Here is a 16,299-nt window from a genome sequence, read left to right as displayed (position 1 = left end):
TGGTCTTGTTACAGTAACTTCAATTTAGAACTGCATACTTTAACTAAAGGTTCAGGTCCCTGAGACCCTGTTAGTATTTTTTTAGTTAGTCATGTCCTCCTAGTACTTACATAAAGGACTGTTAAGCATTGGACAGACAGACAATGCACCATTCAATGTACTATTTTTTTATATGGCTATAATACCAGGAGTGGCATGCTTCCAAGAAGTTGCTATTCTGGCTTATTCTAAATTATTTTAATTGTCTCCATTACACACAAACACTTATTTTTTCTGATTATCTGCTAGTAAAAATATCCCATTTTAACATGAATTTTGCAGATTGTTTTTGTTCACAATGACTTCTGTTTTGTGTTACAATTATACAACTTGATCCTGTAGCCAGTTTCACCCTCTGTAAGAATAATTTTCATATTTAAATTGAAAAACCACTGTTATAGAAAAGCTAGTTGGAATGCAAAAGTTAATACTTAGCCCACAAAAATGCAGTTTTAGAGAAGATCATATTTTTGAATGACATTCCTTCCATCCCTTTTGATAGAAAAGTTCTTTACAAAGTTAGGTTAGTTGCATTATTATGCCAAGTACTTTACATGATGAGATTAGCCACATTATTATGCTAAGTGCTTTATGAGGTGAGGTTAGCCACATTATTATGCCAAGTACTTTACATGATGAGATTAGCCACATTATTATGCTAAGTGCTTTACAGAATGAGATTAGCCACATTATTGTGCCAATTACTATACAGAATGAGATTAGCCACATTACTATGCCAAGTGCTTTATAGAATGAGATTAGCCACATTATTATGCCAAGTACCTTACAGAATGAGATTAGCCACATTATTATGCCAAGTACTTTACAGAATAAGATTAGCCACATTATTATGCCAAGTGCTTTACAGAATGAGATTAGCCACATTATTATGCCAATTACTATACAGAATGAGATTAGCCACATTACTATGCCAAGTGCTTTATAGAATGAGATTAGCCACATTGTTATGCCATTTACTATACAGAATAAGATTAGCCACATTATTATGCCACATGCTTTACAGAATAAAATTAGCCACATTATTATGCCACGTGCTTTACAAATGAGATTAGCCATATTATTATGCCAAATACTATACAGAATGAGATTAGCCACATTATTATGCTAAGTGCTTTATAGAATGAGATTAGCCACATTATTATGCCAAGTACTTTACAAAATAAGATTGGCCACAGTATTATGCTAAGTACTTTACAGAATGAGATTAGCCACATTATTATGCTTAGTGCTTTACAAAATGAGATTAGCCACATTGTTGTGTCAATTACTATACAGAATGAGATTAGCCACATTACTATGCCAAGTGCTTTATGGAATGAGATTAGCCACATTATTATGCCAATTACTATACAGAATAAGATTAGCCACATTGTTATGCCACGTGCTTTACAGAATAAGATTAGCCACATTATTATGCCACGTGCTTTACAAATGAGATTAGCCACATTATTATGCCAATTACTATACAGAATGAGGTTAGCCACATTATTATGCTAAGTGCTTTATAGAATGAGATTAGCCACATTATTATGCCAAGTACTTTACAGAATAAGATTAGCCACATTATTATGCTAAGTGCTTTACAGAATGAGATTAGCCATATTATTATGCTTAGTGCTTTACAAAATGAGATTAGCCACATTGTTATGCCAAGTACTTTACATAATTAGATTAGCCACATTATTATGCCAATTACTATACAGAATGAGATTAGCGACATTATTATGTCAAGTACTTTACAGAATGAGATTAGCTACATTATTATGCCCAGTACTTTACAGAATAAGATTAGCCATATTATTATGCCAATTGCTATACAAAATAAGATTAGCCACATTATTATGCCAAGTGCTTTATAGAATGAGATTAACCACATTATTATGCCAAGTGCTTTATATAATGAGATTAGCCACATTATTATGCCAAGTGCTTTACAAAATGAGGTAAGGCACATTGTGATATCAGATGGTTTCTAAACAATTTTAAGTACTATTATGCCAAGTAATTTAGAGAGTAAAGTTTTGCCAGAGAATTAACCCATAAAAGTGATCTCAGATTATTTGTAAAACAGACCTTGACCTTGATGTATATATTTGGCAGTCATTTAGATAGAGAGTAAAGTCTGCTTCTTACAGTACAAGGTAAGTTGAATAACTAATCATAAATTGCTTTTTAAATCAAAGACATAGAAATTAGCATGAACTCTGTTCATGTTTAGAGGACTTACTGTATGCTTTTTAAATCAACATATATATTTAGCATGATCTCTGTTCATGTTTACAGGGACTTCCTGTATGGTGCTGTATTGGACAAACCCAAGAGTGGCCCAGGTGGTGTTGCAGACAAGAAGGGATCCAACCCTAAACAACATACAGCACCAGGTAGGGACGTTTCTCTGCCATAAATTATAACTTTTCAACACTGATCATGGCTAATTTTTGCTTTGCCCAGGACAACTGAAACTTGAATTTGTACAAGTTGCATGGTTTGTAGAAGTTGCCTATAGCTTTGAGAGACTAAGCTACACCTGGATCTATTCTTTTTATTAAATTCTCCACATATATGTCCTCACATATTCAGCAGTGGCTATACATTATCAGAGCTTCCACAGGTTTGAAAAATTCAGGGTATATTCAATTTTCAGGGTAGTCAGGAAAAATCATGGTAAGTCAGGGAACATTTACAATGAGGGGGAAGACATGAAATGTTGCACCCTTAGTCCAGGAAATTTTAAAATTAACAACCTTGCATGGAGATGTTTAATTTTAAATTAGCTTTAGAGCAGAATGTTTTGAATAACTCCTGTTGACATTTGGTTTCTGGATTAACTTCTTTGGCTACTTGAATAACTCCTGTTGACATTTGGTTACTTTAATAACTCCAGGAACTGTAAAGATTTGGTTTCTTGAATAACTTCTGAGATTTTGCATTACTTGCATTTAATATAAAGTTTATTTTCTTAGGAAACTGCGAGAAACATTTTAATCTATGCATAATAATTATGAATATCTTTTGTTTGATTTTTGGTTATTTGGATACCTCAGGATCTGTAGATTTCTGGTTACTTGAACAACTCCTGTTAGCATTCAGCTGCTTCTTGAATAACTTGCATTTATCTCATCAATCATTGATCTTTCTCATTTTAGGATTAAGATGTAGATTCTTAATGCAGTCTCTCTATATGACAATTTGTTCAAGGCGACATTTTTATTTTTATTTTGATATAATTTCTCTCTATGAAAGTTTGTTCTAGGGATATTTTTAGTTTGATCTCAGTACAGTCTCTATGTGACAGTTTGTTCAAAAGGATATGGTTATTTTTATCTAAATACACTCTCTCTGTATGAAAATTTTGTCAAAGGGGATATGGCTATTTTGATCTCAGTACAGCATCTTTATATGACTGCTTGTTGAAGGGGATATCTTCATTTTGATCTCAATACAGTCTGTATATGGCAGCTTGTTGAAGAGGATATGGTTGTTTTGATCTCCATACAGTCTTTATATGATAGATTGTTCAGGATGTGGTTATTTTGATCTTAGTACACTATCTATATCATAGAGTGTTCAGGGAAGATACAGTTATTTTTATTTATTATTAACATTTTGTGTAACATTACATAATCATTATGATTATAATTTATAATCCTAATGATTATATAATGTTACACAACATCAGCAGATATTGGAAACATCAGAGGCATGTATGATGGCATAAAGACAGCAATGGGTCCCAGGAAAAAAGTGACAGCACCAGTGAAGTCTGCCGCAGGCGATACCATCCACGACAAGGGCAAGCAGATGGAGCATTTGGTGGAGTACTGAACTGTACTCCAGAGAAAACCACATGACCAACGATGCCCTCAACACCACTGAAAACATCCCTCTCACAGCCGAACTGGATGAGAAACCTACTGTGGCAGAACTAAAGAAGGCCTTAGAGAAACTATCCTTAGGTAAAGCCCCAGGGAAGGATGGCATCCCAGCAGAAGTCATCAAGTGTGGCTGCAGCGTGCTGCTCACACACCTGCACGACCTCATCTGCCAGTGCTGGGATGAGGGTGCAGTGCCTCAGGACATGAAAGATGCCAACATTGTAACCATGTACAAGAACAAAGGTGACAGAAGTGATTGCAACATCTACAAGGGAAAATCCCTTCTCAGCATCATGGGTAAAGTCTTTGCACACATCATCCTTAACAGACTGCAGACGCTTGCTGACAGAGTGTATCCAGAGTCGCAGTGTGGGTTTGTCGCAGAGAGGTCTACAATTGACATGATCTTCTCCATCAGGCAACTGCAGGGGATATGCAGAGAACAACACATACCCCTCTTCCTGGGCATTTTAGACCTCACCAAGGTCGATCTGGTCAGCAGAGACAGACTCTTCACAATTCTAGAGAAGATTGGATGCCCTCCAAAGCTGCTAAGCATGATCCAGTCCTTCCATGATGACATGAAAGGCACAGTGCAGTATGATGGCTCAACGTCTGACCCCTTTGACATCCAAAGCAGAGTGAAACAGGGCTGCATCCTTGCCCCCATGCTCTTTGGCATCTTCTTCGCTGTCCTGCTGCTCAAGCATGCCTTTGAGACATCCACAGAAGGGATCTACCTCCACACATGATCAGAAGACACACTGTTCAACCTGGCACAACTGAAGGTAAAGAGCAAAGTGTGTGAATCAACAACCAGGGACATGCTCTTTGCAGATGATGCTGCTCTAGCCACTCACACAGAAGCTGAACTACAGCACCTGATGGATTGCTTCACTAAAGCATGTGATCACCATCAGCCTAAAGAAAACAAATGTGATGTCTCAGGACTCGGACCACCCAAGCATTATCATCAACAACTACGAACTTGAGGTAGTCGCTCAGTTCACATACCTTGGCTTTACCATCACCAAAAACCTCTCACTCGATGCTGAGCTCAACAAGCAGATTGGAACTCTAAGATCTCCGTGTACCATGCCTGCATGCTAAGCACTGTCCTGTATGCCAGTGAAACCTGGACTCTGTATGCCTCACAAGAGAAAAGACCAAGTGCCTTTCACATGCAATGCCTCCAATGCATACTTGGGATCAACTGGAGCAATCGCATAACAAACAACGCATGCTCAAACATGCCAATATTTCCAGCATGGTCACACTCCTCCAACAATGTCACATCAGATGGCTGGGCCATGTACATCGGTTGATGATGGACGCATCCCCAAAGACCTTCTTTATTCAAAACTTGCCTCTGGCAAAAAATCAATTGGACAGCCACATCTCCACTTCAAGGATGTCTGCAAGCAGGACATGAAAGCCCTTGACATCAATCTCAACACCTGGGAAGAGCTTGCTCTAGACAGGTCCAGCTGGTGACACGTTGTGATCACTGGCCTAAAAACTGTCGAGGACAAGCTATGCTTGCTAGCTGATGAAAAGAGATCTCGGAGGAAGAAGCAGCTCCAACCTACACCAGACCCAACCTTCAAGTGCAGCAAGGACTGCCACTCCCATGTTGGGCTCCATAGCCACAGCAGACGCTGCACAACCACCAACCGGGACATCTCTCGAGACTTACAAATGCCAATGCACACATAATTTATATAAATGCTTATTAGTTAGATTCACAATTACAAATTGTACACCATATCTAATCATTAGTTTTTTATGACACACACTCAGCATTTTTATGATAAAAAGGTTAAGAGAGATTGGTATGGGATTTGTTGTTGGGGAGGTATAAGCCAACTTTAGTGACAGCATTTCTCCTATTATTTTGACCAAGGAGCTAGATGCATCCATTCTTTTTTTTTACAAATGCGGGTCAGCTAATCAGAAGATGTATCTTTCCTAACATAAAAATTTGGTAATTTTGTTTTAGTGAGATTAGTTGTATAACAAAATCATCAGTTTATAATTAAAGAAATATGATCAGTTCCATTAGTTATGTTTAGCAATGGACGTTGTGTTCTGTATTTAACATGGTAGGGTAAAATGTGATCTAGTCAGATTGGTCAGGGAAAAGTCAGTTAATTTTAGTTTCAGTATCCTTTGAGAACCATGTTTATATGCAAGTTAGTACATTGATGGCAGAAGAACTTTTTACATTCATACCAGTCTGAAATACCTTGCATTATATTTCAGTAGAAAGTCACTTCCATGTAACAGTCAGTTAAACCAACAGTTTTATAGATATTATACATCTAAGAACCAAGGGAATAAACTCATACCTCATACTGATCAAATTGATTACCTATTTTGAAAACTTGTGAAATTACTTTTTATAATTTTTAAGTCCCAAGTTGAGTTAGAGTGTTTTAGTGCAGAAACCAGCTCAGTTTGGATTGAGTCACTGTTGTCCCATTTCACCATTGTCAGAATGTTTCCTCATAGTCCCATGCTGAGTTAGAGTGTTTTGGTGTGAAAACTAACCCAGCTCAGCTTGAGTTATTACCTCATAGTCCAAGATGAGTTTAGAGTGTTTTGGTATGAAAGCCAATTCAGCTTGAGTCATTGCTCTCCCAGTATATCACTATCAGAATGTTTTCCTTACATGCCAAGTCAAGGTATTGTTTTTGTGTCAAAAGTAACTGTCATTGCTGTCTCAGTGTATCATAATTTTCAACAGTTCCTTATGAAATCTGCTCTTTCTTTATTGTGTCAGATGATTAACTATGTTGAAAACTCATATTGCATGAAATTTATTTTTTTACCTTAGTCACAAGTCGAGCCAGAGTGTTTGGTGTGGAAACCAGTCCAACTCAACTTGAGTCATTGCTGTACAAATGTAGAAGTCATCGTCAGAATGTACAACAGATGCTCCTGAAACACGAGTACCAGCGTTCACAAGTTGCTATGAGGGCGAAAATGTTGGCAAATTTATCTGATGAAGTTAAAGACCAGAAATCAAAGGTACTTAGTCTTATTGCAAACTACCTAATAAATGACCATACACAGAGGTGGTGTAACACACTGTCTGGTAAGTAAAATGTAAAAAAGAGAAATAATTGAAGTAAAATTCACAGAATGAAATAGGAAATTTAACAGCATTTGAATTGATGTAAAGATGCAGTTATTTACATAATGTTGTGTTATACACAGCATGTTGAGTTACTTCTCCTTGTATTTGTATGGAAATATATTTCCGAGTCTTTATTTTGACTGTTCCTCTTCAAAGACACATAAAAATACAGAAAGTGTTCTAAATTGTTCCAGATGGAAACACATGCAGTGAAAGAATCAGGACATAAAACCAGTAGATTTCACATTTTGATCAATCAAAAAATATCTACAAATTTTTTTACATGTTTTAAGGCAACTGAAAAGCAAATAAATATTGTCCTTTCCCATAATATGTATTCTGTTCTTTCAGTCATGAGTCAGATTATGATGGAAAATGTTACAATAATAAGGAATGAATACTAGTTGGTATATTATCAGTTAAATGAAAAATGAAGAGTTATATATCATAGTTCACTGTAAAGATTTTTAAAAATAAAATCCGCAAACATTTTTTGTTTCCTTCACAAGATCACTAACTGATGTCATTCATTTTGATTAAGTTTCAGATTTAACAGGCTCTCAGTAGTTTTGTGGTCCAGATTTTCCTCTAAATCACTTTGTATTTTGTGTAGAATCGATAACGTACACTGTGTGTCAGCATTAGAATGTGGCAATGACAAATCAATCATACTCAGAGTGCCAAGAAGTTCAAACTTCAATTTCCTGTGGCTGGGTTTTTAAGGCAGCTGACTCCTCCTGGCAAAGTTCACCCTAAAGAATATTCCTCATGAACAACACAATACAAATTAATGCAAAATCTTCAAATGCTAACTCCAATTGTTATGTTGAAATAATTTTTGGGTCAGTTTCTCATTCTTATCTCATCTCTACCACAGGTTGGTCAATTTTTATCCAAGGACTTGAAAGCCATCATGGATCAACTTGGATCCCTTTATTACTTTTAACACCACATAAAAAATACTGCATTTAAACATACCACATTTGGCCTTAAACTCTCCAGATTACAACAGTATCCTTCTTAAGCTGATTACTCAGCCACACATCATGGCACTGGTGTACCATTTCCAGTCTACAGTAGACTCATTTCCACTGGATTCTGTAATGCAAGTGTAGAGTATGTAAAATCTTGGGGATTTTTCATTTAAAAGAAGACCTAAAATTCTTTTATTTTTCAAAAGTGATAAATTTTACCTACAAAACAGTGCAGTAGACTTTAAAATGGTATTCTACCAACAGCAAAATCACATGTATGGAAACAGGAAACTTGCACTGCAGAACTTCATGGCCTATTCATAACCTCACCAAATGTGATTGATAGTGGATATTGGAATTGATAAAAAACTCTAACGACTGATGAGTAAATAAAAATTCCAAATATTGCTTGAAAATTCCAGACATAATTTTTTTTACCAAAGATAAATTACATATCTTTAGTTTATGAGTCATCACATCACCCAAATGTACATCACACTGCTGTAGGAAAACATACCTGCCATAACACTCCATGTCATACTAAGATATTTTTAACTTCCAAAGCCGCTGACAAAGTGATGCTTCAAAAAATACAATTTTCAGTAATCTTTGGGAGAAAAAAAACAAAAAACACTTAAGTGGATGCCTATAAAATATATCATCTATAAATGATTAATATTACTGATTGAAGTAAAACTATTCTTGGGGCAGTATAAAGAGCAGCAATCAAAAGGCAAAGAGGTCAGGTTTAAACAGCCACCAATTTCACATATTACTTATTTGGCTGACAATAACTAGTAAATGTTAGGCTCAAGTTATCAATACTAATGTTATTTTAAGTCTATTATAAGAAAAAAATGTCATTAGATAATATTTTTAGTGATCACTAATAGTATTAATTGTTCATTACCTCTGTGTTTGAAAATGTAGGAGGTTGCATTGGAAGCATTGGTAAGGATTATGTTCCTTTGATGTTGGACAACAACAGTGTTAAATCCAAATTATTTTCAGGTTGATGTCTTTTTGGATTAGAACAGTTGACTGGATTCACGTTTTCCATTTAAAATTTTGCACTTAGCATAGTTATATTGAATTTCTGGGATTACATCTGGTGATCCATTCTATAACTTCCACTTGCAACATTAAATTGAATGAAACAATTTTAATATGGAAAATTTTAAACTGATTCAGGAAATTGAGATTATTTCACACAATTTTTTAGAAATAGGAGGACATATTCCATTTATTTAAGATTCCATATTTACACATACATATGTCTCCACATCTGTCTGTTTTATTTTTTTTGTAAATACAAAACATTTTTACTTTTCATGATACAGCAGTTAAACTTGGCAGGTGACTTTTCTTGATTTACAGTAAGTTTTCTGAATTTCTATGTGACCCAGAAGAAGTTTAAAGGTCCAAAATTTATAGAATGTTCTTTCTTCTTGATTGATTATGCCCAGGGGTTCAGGATCAGGGAACTGGGGGTCAGCGAAATCAGTGGATCAAAAACTAGGACATCACAAAAAAGTCATATTATGAGTATCAGATCAAAAGTCTTCTGAGCATTTTTATGCATGGTATAAATTTTCATTCCTTCATCGATCCCAGGGACTCAAGGGCAGGGTCAAAAGTCAAATACAGATAATGGGGTCAAGGGCAGGGTCAAAAGTCAAATACAGTGACAGTCAAAAGTCAAATACAGATGATGGGGTCAAGGGCAGGGTCACAAACCATGTTGTTGTGGGCATTAATTTCGAAACTCATTAGGAGACTTCCCAGTGTGATATCAGCTGTCAGTGAGCTTTCAGATTTAAGTACATTCCAAATCTCTCTCCTGCCCACCTATTCCTTCCTCCCCAGTTATTAAAATGCTTTTTTTGGCCATGGAGGCTTTGTAGAATGGGATTTAAAGTGTGAAACAAAGAAGACATCACCTGAGTTTCTCATCACATGGGTAAATTCTAATGTCTTCAATAGTACTTTAGTATGGAAAGAATTTTAATCTTTAAAAGCATAACAAGAGTAAAGGGCTTGGGATCTAGAAGGTCTAAAATATTTGTTGCAATGATGTGGAAGGGTTAAGGGCTGGGAATATAGAATGTATATCTAAACAGCACTGTTTCAGTTTGTTCTCACATGTAAAACAGACACCATTTTCAAACATCCATTATTTTTGAAATGGTGTACAAATAATTTTCTTATAGTTACTTTTTTTTTTTGCTTGAAAGAAAAGAAAAATAATAACACATTTTTTACTTGAGATATGTTGTTTTCTTTCTAAAGAAATCGAAAACATTGTTAATATGCACATTACTGACATCTCAATTTTAATTTTACAATAATATATAATTTGAATTTTATTTGATGTTGCAGTGGGACAGACATCATTACTTCAATTTAGCAAAAGAATATATTGAGATTGGTCATTTATTTTTTGTTGGATTAAATAAATGTTCAGTCCACAGTAAAGTATATCAACCTGTCTTCTGCTTGGCTCAACTGTTACACTTGGACCTTACCAAGTTTTTATTTGTTGTTTTGTTATTGCTTGACAAAGCAAGGAAGAGTTTCATATCTTCTCATGTAAGAATTTTTCACCTCTTTATGCATGATGTTAATATACAGTCTAATCTTGTTAATCTTAAGGTAATCATTCCGATTCAAATTAATGGATGAACATCACGGTCGGATCAATGGATAAGATTTTTAGTGCACCTAACCATAAGGCAAAGTGAGCTTACAGCATGGTCCTGCATCTGGCATGTGTCATGTCATATCCATCATACATCATCTGGCATGCGTCATGTCATATCCATCATACATCATCTGGCAACATTTGCTATTGCCAACTTCTCAAAATAACCAGACTAATTTTTGAACTAAGTTTGGCAAAGAGCATTCTGGTATGAAGGCCTTTCAAGTTTGTACAAATAATGCTAATCCAGAAATGGACATAATTTTACAAGAAATTGAATGACTTTATCACAAAAACTGCTGAATAAAATTTGACCAAATCTCTTAGTTTTGTACAAATTGTGCTGATCCATTTTTTAATAATGCTACTAATTGCTTTAAATAGAACAATTTGTTTTGAATAAAAACCTAGCCAGAATTTGACCAAATATGAAAGAAAGCATCCTGGTATGAAAGCCTTTTATGTTTGTGCTCCTGATGCCAATCTGCGTCAAATATGAATGCCATTACTAAATAAGAAAAACCTGTAAATAGCTTCTTTAAGAAAAAAAAGATGAAAAGAATTTGACAAAAATTAGCACAAATCATTCTGGCATTTAGATATGTAAGGATTTAAAAATAATATTATACTATCAAGAAACTGAGCTGCCAATTCTAATTATAGAAAACCTTGACAAAACAACTTCTCAAAAGCTACTGAACAAAACTATACCAAATTTAGCAAAATGCAAATTGGCACAAACTATCAAATATGTCAGTTTTCATCATGAGCATCAAATTTCATGGATTAATGAAAAACATTTTCGTCAATACTAAAATTCTTGGAATGAAAGATGTCTTACTGTCTTCGAAGATGAATCATCTTTCTCGGGACCTTTAAAATCTTGGTTTCTAGCAACCATGAGATCTATAGATAATTCACGAAAGCTGGATTAACAAGAATAGACTGTATTTTCTTTAATTTTTCAAAGCATACTTGGTTTTTGTTAGCTGTACTAGTCATAGACTAGAAGAGCTTATGGGATGCCCTGTTGTTCATTGTCCATCCGTCCATTAGCATAGGGCTGTTGTTACTACCCCTCCTGAAATATGTAGAGGATTACCTTGAAACTTACACACACATTCATCCCAAGGTTTAGTTGGTCCTAAATGAAAATAGTGCTGGATGGACATCCAGTATAGCCATAACAGTGACCATCTGAAAATCTTGCTATAGCTACTTCTGAATGGAAGCTGTATTGACATGGGCTTGTCACCAGTGGACTTCTTATGATGGCTAGCTGGTTCTAAATGAAAATGTTGGCACTCAGACATCCAATATGACTTCAAAAGTGGCCATCTTGAAAATACTATTGCTACTACTCATGACTGGATTGTCATATCAACATGTTATTTTCACTGAAAGACTTCTTATGATGTCTAGTTGGTCATAAATGAAAATGGTGCTGATCTGACATCCAGTATGGACACCATGACAGCTATTTTGAAAATCGTGCTATTGCAGCTTCTTTTGCTGTCTAGTTGGTCCTAAATGAAAATGGTATGATTGGGCAACCATGTTGCCTATTTGGAGAATGTTATTATAGCTGCTCCTCTAGAATTGATGGCCATATCAATATAGAGTTTTCACCAAGACTTCATATGATATCTGGATGGCCCCAAATAAAAATGGTGGTAATCTTATATCAAATACCACCATGTCGGCCAATTCTGCACGTTGGGTAATTCTGTGCAACGATACATCATTTCTGTAAACATTGGATCACGTGCTATTTTGGGTCAAAAATCCATTTTGTATCCAGAAAGAACAATCATACATTAATTAAGAAAAGTGATATTCATAAAGTGTACAAAAATATCCCACATTTAGACTCAAAAGGCACATAAAAATGTGATTCTAAATGGCAAAGTGAAGACCCACTCCATGACCTTCTTTAACCTGTAACCCAGAAATTTCGATTTACTATGCATCTTTTAGAATCATACAGATAAATACATTATATAAAAGATGGAAATGTGTACCTTAAAACAAAACTGTATTTTAATCCAAGTTTCCAATTTTGCAAGAAGTTGTCCAACACGTACAAAATCGTCTGCTACCCAACGTGTCTACTTGCCACTAGAACATAAATTCCCAACAAATTTCCCAGCGTATAGTCTGTTTCTAAATTCTGTAGTAATTTTTCCCCATCAACAAGATGTTGTAATTACATTACATCTGTTCATTGTTGTTTCTCTTCCACATAATAGCTTATTTTTCATAAAATGTCGAACTTTACTAACTTTCTTACAATATCGGTATAGTTTGCTTAATACATCTTGCCATTTATTGGCATTTTTACATTGGATTTTGTAAAACTAGCTATAAACTTGACCTAATTACTCGACTGAACTGCTGACAGAAACAGTCCAAAGTAATATATGTAATTTCTATAGCCAGATGGATAAACGTTACATCTTTTCAAAGCTATGCGCAGAATAGGCCAACATATCGTGAGTCAGGAAAACGGGGCGTTATCCCCTGTGTCCAAAATTAATATTATTTTGAACAGAATATTCTGGTGACAATTGCATCTTTTCAAATGGTAAACATTGTTGTATTTTATTTTTGTCAATCGCTTGAATTCGGTAGGCATTTTGCTTCAGTATTGGAAATGAAAACCTTAGGTGTGCAGAAATGCCGGACAGCAGTGTATAGCTGCCACAATGACCATCTTGAAAATCTTGTTATCACTACTTCTTCTGAATGGATGGTTATATTCACCAAAAGCCTATAAAGCATGTCTGGTTTTTTCCTAGATGAAAATGTTGCCCATCTTACATACTGCATGTATATGGCCTCCACAGTGACTAATTTGATCCCTCTGATTAAAATCAGATCTCCACTGAGTTAGGTGAAGATCTGACAGTAACCACTCAGGGGTCATGTTCTGGTGACCTATATTATAATTATAATCACTAATTTTATCATCCAACCAGATGAAGTTTTATATATTTGCAATTGGGAGATTGAGCAGTGTGTCAGAAGCACATGAATGTGTTCCGAACAATCTGATTCACTTTCAGATTTTTGAAAGCTGAATTCCTCATTGGCTAATTCAAAGTCATCAGAAAATGACCACTAAGTAGTCACTGTCAGATCTTCTCATAGGACAGTGGAGATGTGATTGTAATCAGATTGCTAATTTGATAATCCTATCACTCATGAATAATAGAGATGCTTTCAGTGTTAAGCATTTTAAAAGCAGATATGATCTTATCTTGAAATCCAAGGACTTTTTTCCATAGAATGCATAGAGTGATAGAGTGCATGTGAGATTTGTTATTCATATAGGTCTGAGCAATCCTTGTCTGTTTTACTAGAGTTTGAATGAGAGTTAAGTTGTTATCATCCAGGTCTGAGAGGTCCATGGATATTTTATTGAATAGAGTGTATGTGGGAGGTATTATTCATACAGGTTGAGGCATCCGTGGATAGTGTATTGGATAGAGTACTTGTGAGAGTTGTTATTCATACAGGTTGAGGCATTCATGGATAGTGTATTGGATAGAGTACTTGTGAGAGTTGTTATTCATACAGGTTGAGGCATTCATGGATAGTATATTGGATAGAGTATGTGTGACAGTTGTTATTCATACAGGTTGAGGCATCCATGGATAGTGTATTGGATAGAGTATGTGTGAGAGTTGTTATTCACAGAGGTCTAAGGGATCCATGGCTGTTTTATTAGAGAGTTTGAGTGAGATTTTAGTTGTTATTCATGAAGGCACAGACATCCATGGATATCTTTCTGGACAGAGTGTATGCGAGATTATTTTTTGGAGAGGTCTGCAACATCTAGTGACATTTTATTAGGTAGAATGCATGTGAGAGTTTAGCTGTTATTCATGGACATAAGAAGGGTCCCTGTCATGAATATCAGCATAACCATTGTGGCCATGCTAGAACTCCTAAGGCTAGAGCTTATCTTGACTTATTTGAGTGTTAGACAGTAAGGATGGTGCCAGTCCATAACAGGTCATCTGTCTAGCAAATGCATGTACCCATTCACAGCTAGTTTGTCTAGAGACACAAGGCTGTGTGCAGTGCTTAAGAACATCATGCATCTGTCAAGAAATGCCATCTAAAACTAAAAACCATTTGGCTAAAGTTGGCAGAGAACATGCTGGCATAAATGGCTTTTATATTTTAAAGATTATGCTGAGAAATATTGATTTTTGGATGCAGGGCTTTCAGATTTTTGCCAGTGTTGCTCATGTGCCATTACTAAAATTGAAACCTTTAAATGACTGTTCAAACATAATTTAACCATCTTCAGCATCTTGGCATAAAAGCTTTTCATTATTTGACAAATGATGTTGATATACTCTCTGATATGGATGAGGAACAGAACTGTTTTCATAACATATGCAATCAACATCAGTGAATAAAATTTCTACAGAAAGCATCTTACTGCCACAGAATTGTTGGTCATCAGCTCAAGCTGTGATATGTTAGGCAGTGTCAGCCAGGTGAGTAATTTTAGGCCCACTTGGGTTGGTGGGGGTTTGGGGATGGAGTGACTTGGGTCACTGGGAGTTTGGGGTGGGTGTTACCATGCAGAGGTGGAGCTGACAAGTCATACAATTCAATAAATTCTTGTCAGTTGGTACTCATGTGTCATTTTTTTTATACCCAGGCTATTTTAGATGACAGTGAGGAAGAAGAAAGGTTGCTACAAGAAGAGTTCAAGGATTTGGTTATGGCCGTGGAAATGTACCTGAAACCTATCATGGCTGAGATGGAAGGAATACTCATGTAAGTGCTGTCAGCAGAGTAGATTTGTAACAAGGTGTCATTAGCTTTATTAGGTCATCTTTCAATGTGTATATTGAGGACATCCTTAATATTAGAACCAGATGGACTGTATGTAAGAATATCCAGTTGAATGAGTTAGAGCCAGATGGACTGTATGTAAGAATATCCAGTTGAATGAGTTAGAGCCAGATGGACTGTATGTAAGAATATCCACTTGAATGAGATAGAGCCAGATGGACTGTATGTAAGAATATCCAGTTGAATGAGTTAGAGCCAGATGGACTGTATGTAAGAATATCCACTTGAATGAGATAGAGCCAGATGGACTGTATGTAAGAATATCCACTTGAATGAGTTAGAGCCAGATGGACTGTATGTAAGAATATCCACTTGAATGAGATAGAGCCAGATGGACTGTATGTAAGAATATCCAGTTGAATGAGATAGAGCCAGATGGACTGTATGTAAGAATATCCAGTTTAATGAGATAGAGCCAGATGGACTGTATGAAAGAAAAAATAGTTGAATGCGATTAGAGCCAGATGGACTGTATGTAAGAATGTCCAGTTGAATGAGATAGAGCTGGATGGACTGTATGTAAGAATATCCAGATGAATGAGATAGAGCCAGATGGACTGTATGTAAGAATATCAAGTTGAATGAGATAGAGCCAGATGGACTGTATGAAAGAAAAATAGTTGAATGAGATTAGAGCCAGATGGACTGTATGTAAGAATATCCAGTTGAATGAGA

At 35.7% G+C, this 16,299-nt stretch overlaps 1 protein-coding gene across 2 annotated transcripts in view; it reads left to right on the top strand.

The window, feature by feature from the left end:
- Positions 1–16,299, top strand: part of LOC149795075 (cilia- and flagella-associated protein 46-like) — a 218,449-nt gene that overhangs the window by 177,703 nt on the left and 24,447 nt on the right. For both annotated transcript variants that reach the window (XM_089964780.1, XM_089964779.1), the window contains 3 exons: positions 2,344–2,441; positions 6,772–6,965; positions 15,428–15,546. In XM_089964780.1, coding sequence (XP_089820906.1) covers positions 2,344–2,441; positions 6,772–6,965; positions 15,428–15,546 — 411 coding nt within the window. The remainder of the gene's footprint in view (positions 1–2,343; positions 2,442–6,771; positions 6,966–15,427; positions 15,547–16,299) is intronic.

Source organism: Sinohyriopsis cumingii, chromosome 7, assembly GCF_028554795.1.
Source record: "Sinohyriopsis cumingii isolate HCF-2022 chromosome 7, ASM2855479v2, whole genome shotgun sequence".
In the NCBI taxonomy this organism is placed as follows: domain Eukaryota; kingdom Metazoa; phylum Mollusca; class Bivalvia; order Unionida; family Unionidae; genus Sinohyriopsis; species Sinohyriopsis cumingii.
This window is presented reverse-complemented; position numbering and strand designations above follow the sequence as displayed.